General features: G+C 43.5%; 1 protein-coding gene across 1 annotated transcript; it reads right to left on the reverse strand.

Annotated features, from left to right (window-relative positions):
• Window positions 1–5,699: 5,699 nt before the first annotated feature.
• LOC124680816 (hsp70 nucleotide exchange factor fes1) lies at window positions 5,700–9,533 on the reverse strand. Its single transcript, XM_047215855.1, has 6 exons — window positions 9,293–9,533; window positions 8,543–8,685; window positions 7,770–7,820; window positions 7,447–7,668; window positions 6,959–7,061; window positions 5,700–6,400 (listed from the first exon to the last, which is right to left on the reverse strand). The coding sequence occupies exons 1-6, from the start codon at window positions 9,391–9,393 to the stop codon at window positions 5,887–5,889; spliced, it is 1,134 nt and encodes a 377-aa protein (XP_047071811.1). The 5' UTR covers window positions 9,394–9,533; the 3' UTR covers window positions 5,700–5,886.
• Between the last annotated feature and the right edge of the window lie 3,937 nt (window positions 9,534–13,470).

A 13,470-nucleotide genomic window follows, 5' to 3' on the forward strand; every position in this document is an offset into this window, starting at 1 on the left:
ACTGCTATGGACCCATAGTCCAGGGGTGAACTACTCACTCATCACTCCGGAGGCGATCATGGCGATGAAGAGTCCTCCGGGAGATGATTCCCCTCTCCGGCCGGGTGCCGGAGGTGATCTCCAGAATCCCCCGAGATGGGATTGGCGGCGGCGGCGTCTCAGTAAGGTTTTCCGTATCGTGGCTCTCGGTATAGAGGGTTTCGCAACGAAGGCTTTAAGTAGGCGGAAGGGCGGAGTCGGGAGAGTCACGGGGGCCCCACACGCTAGGGCCGCGCGGGCCCCCTCTAGGCCGCGCCGCCCTAGTGTGGCGGCGCCCCGTGGCCCCACTTCGTCTCCCCTCCGGTCTTCTGGAAGCTTCGTGTAAAAATAGGACCCTGGGCGTTGATTTCGTCCAATTCCGAGAATATTTCCTTTGTAGGATTTCTGAAACCAAAAACAGCAGAAAACAGCAACTGGCTCTTCGGCATCTTGTTAATAGGTTAGTGCCGAAAAATGCATAAATACGACATATAATGTGTATAAAACATGTAGATATCATCAATAATGTGGCATGGAACATAAGAAATTATCGATACGTCGGAGACGTATCACCACCCAAGCACCGGCAAGGCCAAGGCGAGGGAGGGAGAGGAGGGCCACCACGCCGCCAGATTTCGGGGCCATCCGCCCAGCGCGGAGGCCTGCTTCGTCGGCGGCAGCCTCAGGGGACGGCGAGGAGAGGGGAGGGGGGTGGGGGGTTAGGGTTTCCGCCCCCTGAGTCGCCTAGAGGAGACAACCCGAGGGGGTACCGTTTTACTCTTCTATTTTCCATACCTAGCGTCGATGAACCTCATCCGCACGTCCTCCTTGACCAGCAATAATTGATTTTTTCGATAAAGACCAGCAATAATTGATGGAAGATGGTAGCATGATGATGAGAGAGGCGCATGGTGGTGGTGCCGGCCTAACCAGGCGGCGGTCGCGTGTGATCAGCTCCGGCGACATCGGCCACCACGAGCGATCAGCTCCGGTGACGATGGCTGCCATGAGTTATCAGCTCGAGCGACGTCACCCGCCACGAGTTATCAGCTCCAGCAACGTCGTCCGCCATGGCTGTAATTGCTTTTGATGAGTAATAAAGCGTCCATTATAAAAAAAAATGAGTTATCAGCTCCAGCACGTTGGCATCACACGTTCGGAGGGACTAGACATGTATTTCTGTGGTATTTTTTGCGATTATTTTTTACCAATAAAAGGGATAAATGTTAAATGTGAAGGAAAGAAAAGGAAGAGTACGATGGTTGTGAAACGGCGCGGCACACGGATGGGCGCATGGCTGCGGACGCAGGAAAACCCCGTCCAAGGGAAGGGGCTGCGGAAGGAGAGTTATACGCTAATTAAACAGCAATTAATGCTAAGACGCCTAAATCAACAGGGAGAAAAGAAACTGCATGTTTTGCAAATGGCGCCGGTTGGAGGGAGTAGTTTGTTTGTTAAGTGAGGCATGGCATGCATGCCCCCTGGTCTCACCCGGGAGTAACGTGTAAGACAAGGAACTCGTGTCTTGATGATTACTAATATAAACTAATCAACAAACGCGACGATCAACATCTAAGTTGAAGCAACAAGCCGAACCGTGTGTCAGGGCTAGCGCAATGAAGGACCATTGACCTAGGCGCCGCCGCTAGAGAAGCCAGGCGGAAGGCCATGGTCCCTGAGGGGAGCGACTTCTGCAGTTGTACTCTCCACCGTGCTGGGACTCGCAGGAGGTGGGGGGAGACCGCATGGTCGGGCATCGGGAGGAGGAGGGCGGTGTTGTTGACGGCCAACTCTACACAGAGCCCGGAACTCACAGGACATGGAAGAAGACAACTGATTGTGATAACCTTCCGTCATTGCTCCTCGCGGCGTCGGCGAGAGAGCTGCTGGCGCGGCTCCTAACGCCCTAGCGGCCGAGCCAGCGAGAGGGCTCCTGGCGTGAGCCAACATGTCGCGCTCGCCTCGACTACACTTGCGACGAGCCTCCACGGCAGCAAAAAAAAGGTAGGCTGAGGCCGATGCCCAGTCCCGCCTCTACGGTTGAGCGGCCTCCTCTCCCTATGATATGCTCAAGTACGTTTCTCTCGTCAGTCTCGATGGTGACTCCGAGATTTGAGGCAGAGAAGATCACCGAGGATGGAAGGTACATAGCGGGAAGGATCTCGACGGCGGGCGGATGTGTGGTGGCCAAGACAACTCCAAGGCGTACGACAGCTGACATACGTCGCCTACGCACAGGATGCAAGGATCGTCCCCGCGATGGAGAGCAGCAACGAACACATCGTGCGGCATGAGGAGGTGGCATATGATCGAAACCGGCGTGTGGGTGCTCGACGAAGAGGTGTACGGATCCACCGGCTTGCTAGGACGCGTCCCACTGACGCCGGTGAGGAGGGCCATCACGATGTGCACAAGGATATGAGACTGGTTTCACCTTGGCACACATTCATCGGTTCAGAAAGCACGAGTTGCATGAAACCATGCTGCTGCATTGTCGGCCCAAGCACAGCGGTTGCTTCAATCGGTTTGACGCGGAATCGACAAGATTTCCTGGTTTGGGAAAGTCATGTTTCTGTAATCAGATGAATAGGTTGGCTCTGAATTTTTTTTGTACATAGGAGGCGATGGTACCTAGCAGCATTAGCATGTGAGCAATTGATGATTAGTTTCACTTCCCTTGATGCGTGTTCTCGTGCTGGTCAAGAGTCCGTGGAGTTCGCATAGAGGAAAGAGAGCATTAGTTGGGATGGATTTGGCTACTAAAACCACCAGCGATTCCTGTTGCTGGGGCGGTGTCTGATTGGGCGTCGAGGCGATGGTTTCCACATCAGTGGCAAGTACTGAAAATTCAGATGAAATCGTGTAGTTACCTCAAGAAAAAAAGTTAATCTTCTTCATGATATTGTTGTAATACAGTAACAGATTCTCCATAATAATAATAATAATTGTTTCATTTAACATAGAAAACACAATGTCAAATAAATTTCCATGCAAGAACATTTTTTGGTGAGGCATGTCTCATATAATGTTTTTTTAGATATGGAATTTCTTATGGACTTTGTATTACTGCCATTGCATAAATGTGTTTTTCTTTGGAAATTGTGTTATCCTATCAAGATGCAGTACTTCCAAGTTTTGTCAGAATGACATAAAATTTTGCTTATATGGACAGCTATTGTAAGTTCGCATCTTCGAGAAATAGTATTTCTCTAATTTTCAGTACTCACTCAAGCCCAAATTAACTGTTCACGGTCTACAAAATATTAAATAGAAAATCAATATGTCGCAATGCATGGGCAAAGTCTTGATGTTATATACCGAGAAAAGGGCATTCCTTTCATCTCACTCCATATAACAAGCAAAAAACAGTTCCTTTCCAAAAAAAAAAAAATGTGTAGACATATCCTCCTGCAGGTAAGCAATGGGATCATCAATAAGAGACTAATGCCTCTTTCTTTTGAGCTTTTATGAGTGGCTTATAGGTTCCTCACCGGAGAAGCTCCACAAAATGCCTCCTTATGTCGGGCTTTTGTCACCTTAAACTATCAAAGTAGTAAAATTTTGGCAGACTACGGAATCATTCAGAAGGAAGCTTCCCGAGCTTCACAATAGTAACACCGAATAGGTACTAACCGATACCCCTATTTTTCGAGAAAATTATAACAAAAGTGCCACCCATAGGCCGAATAGTTCTCCAGTTTTCCCCTCCGTTTGGCCCGAAACGACCATACCCGTACGCTCCCCCACCCGTTATTTCTTTCTCTTCCTTGCAAGGTTGCTGAGCGATGCCGCCGCCTAGGGTTCGCACGGGTGGACGTCGAATCCTCCTAGTCACGGAAGCCGCGCTCCAACGCTCCCCTCGCCAGTCCCGCGCCTCCTTTTGCTCCGCCCTCTCTGTTAGGATATTTTATGATTTGCCACACTTTTCTTTAACCGCTGTTAGAAAGATGTATCGACGAGGCACTCAGGCTCCCGCTGCTCGACCAGCCGCCGCCGTGGTCGACATCGGAGATCACGCTCCCGCCCGGATAAATGCATCCACCATAGGAACTCGACCGCTCACAAGCAATGCACTCATGGAAGCTCTCACTCCCAGCGATGTTTGGTCGGCACGCCACCGATTTCTGTCTTGTTGCTGCTGCTGCTAATAACAACGCCAGGAAATATATGCTAGGAAATGCATTCATTCAGTTCAAGACCGGGAACCTGAAAACTAGTCCCGTTTTAAGCGCATTGTGTTTCATCATCTTTTACACAGGTCAGTATAGACCGAATGGTTGGTGATTACAATGTACCTAATGATCCTACTTTCACCCAAGTTCACCTTAAACTTAGAAATCCTAAATTCTGGCCCTTTTTCAGAGATGTTATTGGGGCAATTGATGGAACACACATTCCTATCATAGTTGCTGAGAAGGGCAAAATTAAATACATAAACAAGAAAAATTATACAAGCCAGAATGTTCTATCAATGTGCAATTTTGACATAAGGTTCACCATAGCTGTTCCTGGATGGCCTGAATCTGTTCACAACACTGTCTATGCACTGATGCCTGCCCACACTTCTCCATTTTTCCGCACCCCATCATGGTGATCTATTTCTATATGCAATATGTACATAACATATTTGCTCATATATATTGTGTAGTGTTGTTCTTATTTCGTCTGTACAGGAAAATACTATCTTGTTGACTCTAGAATCAAAACACACAGAAAACCAAAACTGATCCCGGGTGCATATGCACCCGGTATGTATAAAACATATTTCAAAAACATAAAAAATTTAGGAAAAAAATTTAGCATGTAGAGGGACATGTTCTATGTGTGCACGTAAAGTTTCACATAAAACCGACAATTTTTATACCCTGTGTAAAAAAGACAAATAATGCCTCGAGAAATAGACTATTTTAGTACCAAAAATTTGTCTTTTTTGCACAGAGTACAAAACATCTTGATTTTTGCTGAGACAACTTTGTGAGCATGTAACATGTCAAGGTATACATGCGGCATTTTTATTTATATTTTTTTGACATTTGTAAATATATTTAATATGTATTTCAAATAAAGGGTGCATATGCACCCAGGTGCAGAAACACCCTGTCCACAAACACACTCTTATTAACTCTGGATACCGTGTTCCAGATTTCGAAGGGGCAAGGGCAACACCACATAACATGTAATTCAACCATCGTTATTCAGCTCTCCAAAATGTTATTGAAAGAAGGTTTGCCATTCTAAGATGAATTGACGCAAAGTTCGCCATTGAAGTTTGGTCGCTTATGGAGTCATTATTGAAACTTTCCTAATTACCAAGCCTACGTATTTTGGCATGTACTGAATATTGCATTGATGCCGTGTTTTTATTTTAACACGTACATAACAACCTGTTTTCATCTTATTTAATGTTACTACATGTTATACACATGATAGCTTCACGTATCCATGTCACTCAACTTATCAGCAAAAAAAAAACATCAACACATCTAATGACTAGTTTCAAAAAAAAAAAAAAAAACTCATCTACTGACATATAAGCTCAAAAAAGAGGGACATCAGTTTCTAGTAGCTTCTCCATACCGCATCTTATTCCTACTGGTTTTCCATAAACTGCTGCTCTATAAGCATGAGCCCAAAAGAAAAGGGCCTAAAAACAATACTAGCACAAGCATTTCTCAGCCTCGTAGAAGCAAAACATTCGCATCAACCACATAACTGATCAGTAGTACAAGGGGCATAAAACGCTAAAGAGTTGTACACGCAGAATTATCGAAGTTCCAACTTCTAACATGCCTACTCTCAGGCAGGGTTCCAATAGGTTCTATGAAGTCCAACAAGATGGAGCTGGGAGAGTTGGAGATGGTCACAGACTTATGGGCCTAGGAGCAAAGGTGGATCCTTCTTCCCACTACCCGAATCGGAGTCTTCCGTTAGAGCAGGCCTCGGTGCAGCAAATGCCCGGAGTGGCGGCTCAAACATTTTACCTGCAACATCTGGTGGCGGCTGCTGTGGTGCGTCCTCCCCAGGAAGCACCACGAGGCCCTTCTCCCTGAGAGATGATGGCTCATCGTAGCATTCCTTCCAGAGGGAGTCCACAAGTTGTCGCTCCTCACGGGCTGCTTGGAGGTCGTCAGCGTCCATGGCGCTGATGCCTTCGATTCGGCTCCTGAGGATGTCCTTCAGCTTGTCTTGATTAGGTAGAGTGTTGCCTGCAGCCGATGTTCTGTCCCGCGCCAGCTGAAGAAGGCCGCCTAAGGCAGCCTCTCGGACTCCAGAATCATCACTGGATGCGAGGTGCACCATAAGATTAGGAAGACCAAGCTCTACAGCAACGTTCCTGTCCGCCTTGTTGTCCAGCAGGTACTGTGTGAGATGCAGAGCTTTCCTGGATTGATAGAGACAACAAGACAGTTCATGGACATTCCAGGTACATAAATCAAGTAGCAGTGCAAATTGAGCAAGAACCCCAAAATTCAAGACAAGAACACCAGCATGAACAGACAATGCCTTCATATATGCTGATATGATAGTTTCGTACCAAAGTTAGAACAGCACACAGGAGATTTATCCAACATGGGCTGATTCACATGTACGCATGTTCCATGTTTTAGTTATAGCACTAGGATTCTTAATGAAGTGCACATGGACCACTTCTGAATAAAGAACCCTGTTGCCGCAGTACCATTGCCCTAGAAATTATTATGACAATAAACGGCCATCCTATCAGAACAGAAGCAAAGCATGGATAGCATGATTAAAATTGAATGGTTGCAATGAATATATGAGATTCATCCTTGCTGACCAGACGATACAATTTCTCGTAATTTGGATGTATCTAGATACATCCAAATTTTGACAAAGTTCGAGACACTTTTGGTGGGACGGAGGGAGTATTACAGGGACAGATTGTGTGCCATGGCTGTTCGAATATCACAGGACGTACCTCTGAAGTCTAGCATCATCAGAACCAAGTGCATCTTTCAGAGCAGCATAGCCATTTCCTAGGCGAAACGCAGCAAGTCCAGGCTGGTTATTGCGAATGAGAGCTGCAACAGAGGGAATGATACCCAATGATTAGCATGAATGAACAAATCTACCAGAAATTGACCTAGTGGTCCTTGCAAGCTATTATTTGTCATATACTCCCTCCATTCCTAATTATAAGCCATATAGTTTCTGGCACGGAAATTGAAGCATGCAAATTTCGGAAAAATTACACCATGTTTGGAGGGGATTAACCCTAGGCAATTAACATGAGCTAATAGAAAACCTTGCATAAGATAAGAAAACGTAATCAAATTTCTAAAAATATTGTACATACAATACACCTTATATTCTGGACTTTTTCTCAAAAAACTATATAGCTTATATCTAGGAACAGAGGGAGTATATGAAATGCAGAAAGATGAAAACAAATGAGAAACAACTTACAAGATATAGCTCCGAGAGCTTTGGTGCGTGCATTCATGCTAGGATCAGACCTGAAGTTTGTCAACAGTGGCTCCAGTCCATTAGATTCCATGACAAGTTGCTGGCTTTTCGGGTTATTCTGCACAACTGTACTCACAACTTCTGCTGCCTTTGCTCGGATGCCAGCATGTGAATTTTTTAAGTAACCAAGTAGAGGATCTAATCCACCAATAGAATGAAGATCTGCATGGACAAGATAGATATTTAACAAATTTCATATGATTAACCACAAAATGACCATATAAGATGAGAGAGATCATTTGATTCGACAACGATGATCGTACCATTTGCCATATCAATGGACTCCACGTGCTCTTGTAACTCATCCAACATATCTGGGCATGAAGTTATAGAATGGTTAGCTCAATGGACTTTTAGCATGCACATAAAAATCAGATTCAGGTGCAAAAGGGAATTCTATACATGTACAGAGGGTATGAAAGGAAAAGCAGTAGCTAGTCGAAATGGTCATATACTGCATTTACAACATGAAGTGGCCAAGCAGGAAGGAAATAGATACAGAAACACATAGCAGAAAAACTTGATGGCACTTGCAACAATGTTTCCCTCAAACCACATGTATATCATAAAGTGTCAAACAATCCGACAAGGCACACAATTGCACAATCAAGTAAAAGAAAAACAAATTTACATCATAAAGGCAGCAGAAAAGCAAGCCAACTGCGTAAAAATCAGAAGTTCAGAACAGGAATTATTGCCCATCGCTGTAGCCACTTGTCCGTTTGCCACGTTTTGTTCATCTACCATATCCTCTAGCTCAGAAATACTATGAACTTGAGTAAATTTCCTAGGTCCTAGTTATATAACTAATGAAAGGTTTGCATGTTGTACAGCACTAGTTCTATTGCAATGATGAAAACGCTCTTAGATGTGAGCACTAGCAGTTAAACAGTGTGTTGGGTACATAAATAAACTGTGTATACAACAAAACAACAGCTATGTAGCAGCCAGAATGTAGAAGCCATGATAAAGCAAATGCTTGTTTGAGAACGAATCGAGATGGCAAGAAGAGAACATGATCACATGAAAAAGGTACCTTCAATGTTCTCTGTAGTCACGCCGTGAGACTGCAGCACATCATCAGGGGTCTTCATCACCTGGGCGATCTCCTTCATCCTGCCGACTACGTCGACTGTGTTCGCCTGCATCGCCTCCATGAACCATTTCCTGTCCTCCTCGCTGCAAACGGAATGTCGAGGGAGTATTAGCAACAGGAATACCTGCCCCGCTCGGAATGTCTTTCGAGCATTTAAAATCCAGGAAACTCATCGGCCCCAAGCAAGAAATTTCGAAGGCTTGAATAGTAGTACCTGGACTTCTAGACAAAACTAACAAGTTGATGACTCAGTGTGTTACGGCTACTACAGCTTCATTTTTCACTAATTATAGTCAGTACTAAAATGTGACTCACTGGACTTCATCAATCCAAATAGAACAGCATTTTAACAGGAAGTAGGACCACAATTTCACGAAACAATATAGCTACAGACAATAGTATCAATCATGACTCTGGTAGCAGGTATGATACTGCTACAAAACAGCACACCGGGAGGAGGCAGTCGGGAACCACACCGTTAACCAAAACACCTCAACTGATTGATACACACTAGAACTGACATGTAACCTTAGCCCTGAAATCTGAACCCCGACTGATTGATACACACTAGAACCCACTGGTAACTCCAGCCGTAAAATCTGAATCCCAATTGACCGATACAGCAGCAACTCTAGCCTTCCTTAAAATCTGAATCGGGGAGAGGGAGGGTTCGGGGGGATCTGGACGGACCTGAGCACGCGCGACGGGGTGGTGCCGTCGCCGCCGTGGGCGAGGCTCCACTTGAGCAGGCCGTTCCAGTCGGGCCCTCCACCCGCTCCTTCCTTGGCCATCCTCTGCTACTGCTGCTGCCGGAGAGGCGAAGCGATGGGTTTGGATTGAGGTGTGCGCGGTCGCGGGAAGTTGTAGCTGCTACCTCTCGGTGGCCTTCCTCCCCTTTTGTAGCGCTCTCTTTCTCTTCGTCTTCGTGGGAAGGGGAGGGGAAGGGAGAGAGACGCGGCGGCGGAGTCCAGACTCTAGAGTGTTCCCGAACCTGCGGGGTGTTTCCTCAGGAGGAGAAGAGACTTGGGCCGCCTTTCTGTTTCCCCCATCAAGGCCCACAGGATTTTTAGCTGTGTTGGGTGGGCAGTGCTGGGCTATACTCACTCAGTTGAGCCGATTCTTGTGTGGGCCTAGATTGTGTTTTTCAGGTCCATCGATACCCACACAATACCAAAGACATTAAAAAATCAAAACCCACGCATAATAGAATTGCAATAGATTTCCACTAGAAAAAAATTACTTTCATTAAAAAATATCTCCCTAAGAATAGCCTTTCGTTTTTCTCGCTAATGACTCGAGTAAGTGAGAAACCGCGCTATAGAGAAATTGGAAGCTCCATGTATTAGGAAGATACAAACACCTATTTGACCTAAGACTAAAACCCAATGAACTCCTATAAAACAGCTAAGGAACTTTCCCAACAATGCACTAGATGAGACATGTGGGGTTCCCATTGCAATGCACTGAGTCTTGGGTCGCTCTACCAAAGGATCACCCTCGTCGGCATGGCGCCGAGAACACCAGCTTGTTCGAATTTGTTGCACTCTACAACTCGATGTTGACGCTCTTCTAGGACTCTATTGCCCCTAGGTTCGATCTATCTTAACTAGAGGCATATGTGTTTCCTGTGTCGTGGCTCTCATTTGCGGCCAAGTAGGAGGAAGTCACCCTCCTCATGGTCACCGTTCCACTGTTTTGATGTTGGGACAATCTGGCAAATGGTAGATCATCAAAAGCCTTAGGTTAAGGGTGTGTGTTATCGGTTTCTGTGGTGACCCAGCGTACCACTGCATGGTGTAGTACACAAGTCGTTGACATAACACAAGTGAAACACCGTTCCACCTATATTACATCTCTCAGAGTGGTACAACAGAAACATATGCGAGTCAAAGGTATGTCTATAGAAGTACACACGAACTGTTTACATAAGATCAACACAACCTCCTACTTTACAGTGAGGTAAAACTTCAAATAAAGCTCCAGAAGAACGACTCGTAATCTATCTTATTGCTAACTCAAGTTCAAGAGCTACTTGGCTTGTTATAGAAATCTAGCTACTTAGGTGCTATGATTAGGGAAAGGTTCCCATCTATTACTAGTCTAGGTTTCCATTATAGCTGATGCAGGAGTTGACTCCATTGACTTCTTTGATTGGATTCTTCATCTCGTTGCAGTTGACTTCTTTGTCTTTGAGTTCCACGGTAGTTTCTCCTTCGGTGCCTTGCTCTAAGAAGGGGGTTCAAACGAGATAGAATGAGTACGAGCGTACTCAGCAAGTTCATATTAGGAAATATGTGTATCATGCACTAGCTACAGCCATAGACCAGAAAGTCATAGGCCAATGCAAGTTTTTGTAAACATTTCTTCAAAAGGTTTATTTTATTACGAAAACTATGCCCGTCGGTCTTCACGGAGTTGAACGGAACTTCGTGGAGTTCCTTTCCTGCCGCGTTCGCAGTTCCCTTCCCGGAACAGGGAGTGACGATCACAATTCGGTATCCTCTGCGAGAGGTGCGTTACTTTTCCCATAAGAGACCTTATCCTTGTTGCCAACCAGGTGCAAGCTTTCCCGTCCACACTTCCTTTGGTGTGAGGCCGGGTGTAAGATCCAAGCCCACACCGCCTTCTCCGCGACCGCAAACCCACCCTTTTGTCCGACCGTACACCTCCAGTAGACTTCCCCCGATAATACGGCTTTACTCATGGTGTACTCCGGACAATCCCTCATAGATCGTTGAGCTTATCATCACTAATGGATGGGGATTTAAAAGGATTTCCCAACCTATTGCGGCAGTGCCTCCAGCACCCCACCAGCTCTCCGATCCGTTGGCGTGCAGAAGGGAAAAGATACGGCTGGCTTCCCCGAGCCATTATAGATCTCATGGTCAACGCGGTTTGTACGGCGCTAGAATCACCTGGACGGCATTGGTAATTAATCCTAGGGTGATATAAACCCATGCAATGGAACCTCCACCATATCAACACATACCATGGTTCCATTGCCCACCACATAGTCATATTCATAATTGTAAAATAATATTTGCTTTTCAATGCATGAGTGATAAGTATAATACTTGGCATATAGTTTGATAAAAATAATCAAATGACATGAGCAAGCGATGAACTTTCCTTTCTTGACTGCAAGATTATGCAGGCAAAAGCTTCGATACGTGATAACTCCAAATTCTGAAATACCATCATTGTCCGGTAAGGACAATGTTTAAAGAACTGGCAAAGATGCTATAATGCATAGTATGAGATGCAATCGTCCCGAGCGTAACCTAACCTCGATGATTTAGGATCTATGAGTTGTAAAGATTTCTTTAGGGTTGGTTGCACTTTTAGAATGGTTCTCAAACAAGGTTCTTATTAGGTTTTGGTTATATTAGCATCATATCCAAGTGATATAAGTCATTATAACAATCATATATATAAAGAATAGTGGTGGAACAATATATAAAAAAACAGTTGTCAATTTTAAGTTCTACAGGACATGGTTGATGATTACTTATGCTATACTTCAAAAGAATAACTTTTGAAGAACATGTTGTTTAAGAATTAATGAGTATTTCAAAGAAGGATTAGGGTTTCTAAGGTTTGATTGGTATTTGTACTTCAAAAGAATAACTGTTGAAGAACAGGTTAATTAAGAACATGAACTATTATATATAGGTGTTATGGCTTTCTAGGGTTTACTATTGAATTCATTTAGTTCTTGGATAGGAACTAGTTGGGCTTTTAACTTGGAATGGATTTCCATATAGCAAGTATTGGTAGGTTTATTGCTACGGTTTCTTCTAAGCATTATATCAAAGGATGGTTATTTAAGATGGTTCTATAAATTAGCTATTAGGGTTTACTATGGTTTCACAATTGCTTTACTAAATAATCTCTAATTGTTTCTAAGCTAAGTGGTTTATCATTTCCTAAGTAAGGTTTAGTTGGATAGGAACATGTGATGTGATTTGCTACACAAGGTTGGTATTAGGATTTATCATCATGGTTTAACTAGGGTTTGATGGTTGAGGTTGATTTTAATGGTATGACATATAGAAGTGGTGATCAATGGTACTAATCCACTTAACAAGTTAGGGTTTATACCTAGGTGGCATTAGTGGATCATATATGTTTTACTAAAAGTAAAGACATGAAATGATGATCACATGTGAATTGGTTTTATGTTGATGGATTATAAGCATGCATTCATTGGTTTCTTACTAGGGTTCTATAGGTATAGATGAATCTCACATGATCACATGTGATAAGCAACTAGGGTTTTAGAGTTACTACTAAAGTGTAATGATCACATGGGTTAAATCCTTAGGGTTTTAGGTTTGCAACTACTATGGATGAACACATGAAATAATGAGATCAATGTCTTACTTAAATTAAACTTAGGGTTTCTAAATTATGGCACAACTCCTAAAATGATAATTGGTAATAGAGTTGTGGTTACTAATTACTTTGAGTCAAATTAATAATGGTTTAACATTTTATTAATCTCCACAAGATTTAATAATTAGGGTAATTCTTATTTAGGTTTAATTTAGAATCAGGGTTTAATAATTGTTATTAGGGTTTAAAATAATTAACTTGTTAACTAAAGATGTTTAAGTAAATAAGTTTTGATTTACCAAAATAATATTGGCTTATAATATTTTCTTGAGTTATTACTATTTAAAGAAAATGGTAAATGGTAATTTGTTAATTAGGGTTTATGGATTACCACTAATAATTAAGTTAATGCAAATATGATAAAGAAAATTAAGCTTAACATTTTACTTAGTTACTGAATAGTTAAAATTTAATTTTGAAACTTCACTAATTATTGAATTGAAATTGTATTGTAAATAAATGAAATGGCATAA

This window comes from Lolium rigidum, unplaced genomic scaffold (assembly GCF_022539505.1).
Source record: "Lolium rigidum isolate FL_2022 unplaced genomic scaffold, APGP_CSIRO_Lrig_0.1 contig_28943_1, whole genome shotgun sequence".
Lineage (NCBI taxonomy): Eukaryota > Viridiplantae > Streptophyta > Magnoliopsida > Poales > Poaceae > Lolium > Lolium rigidum.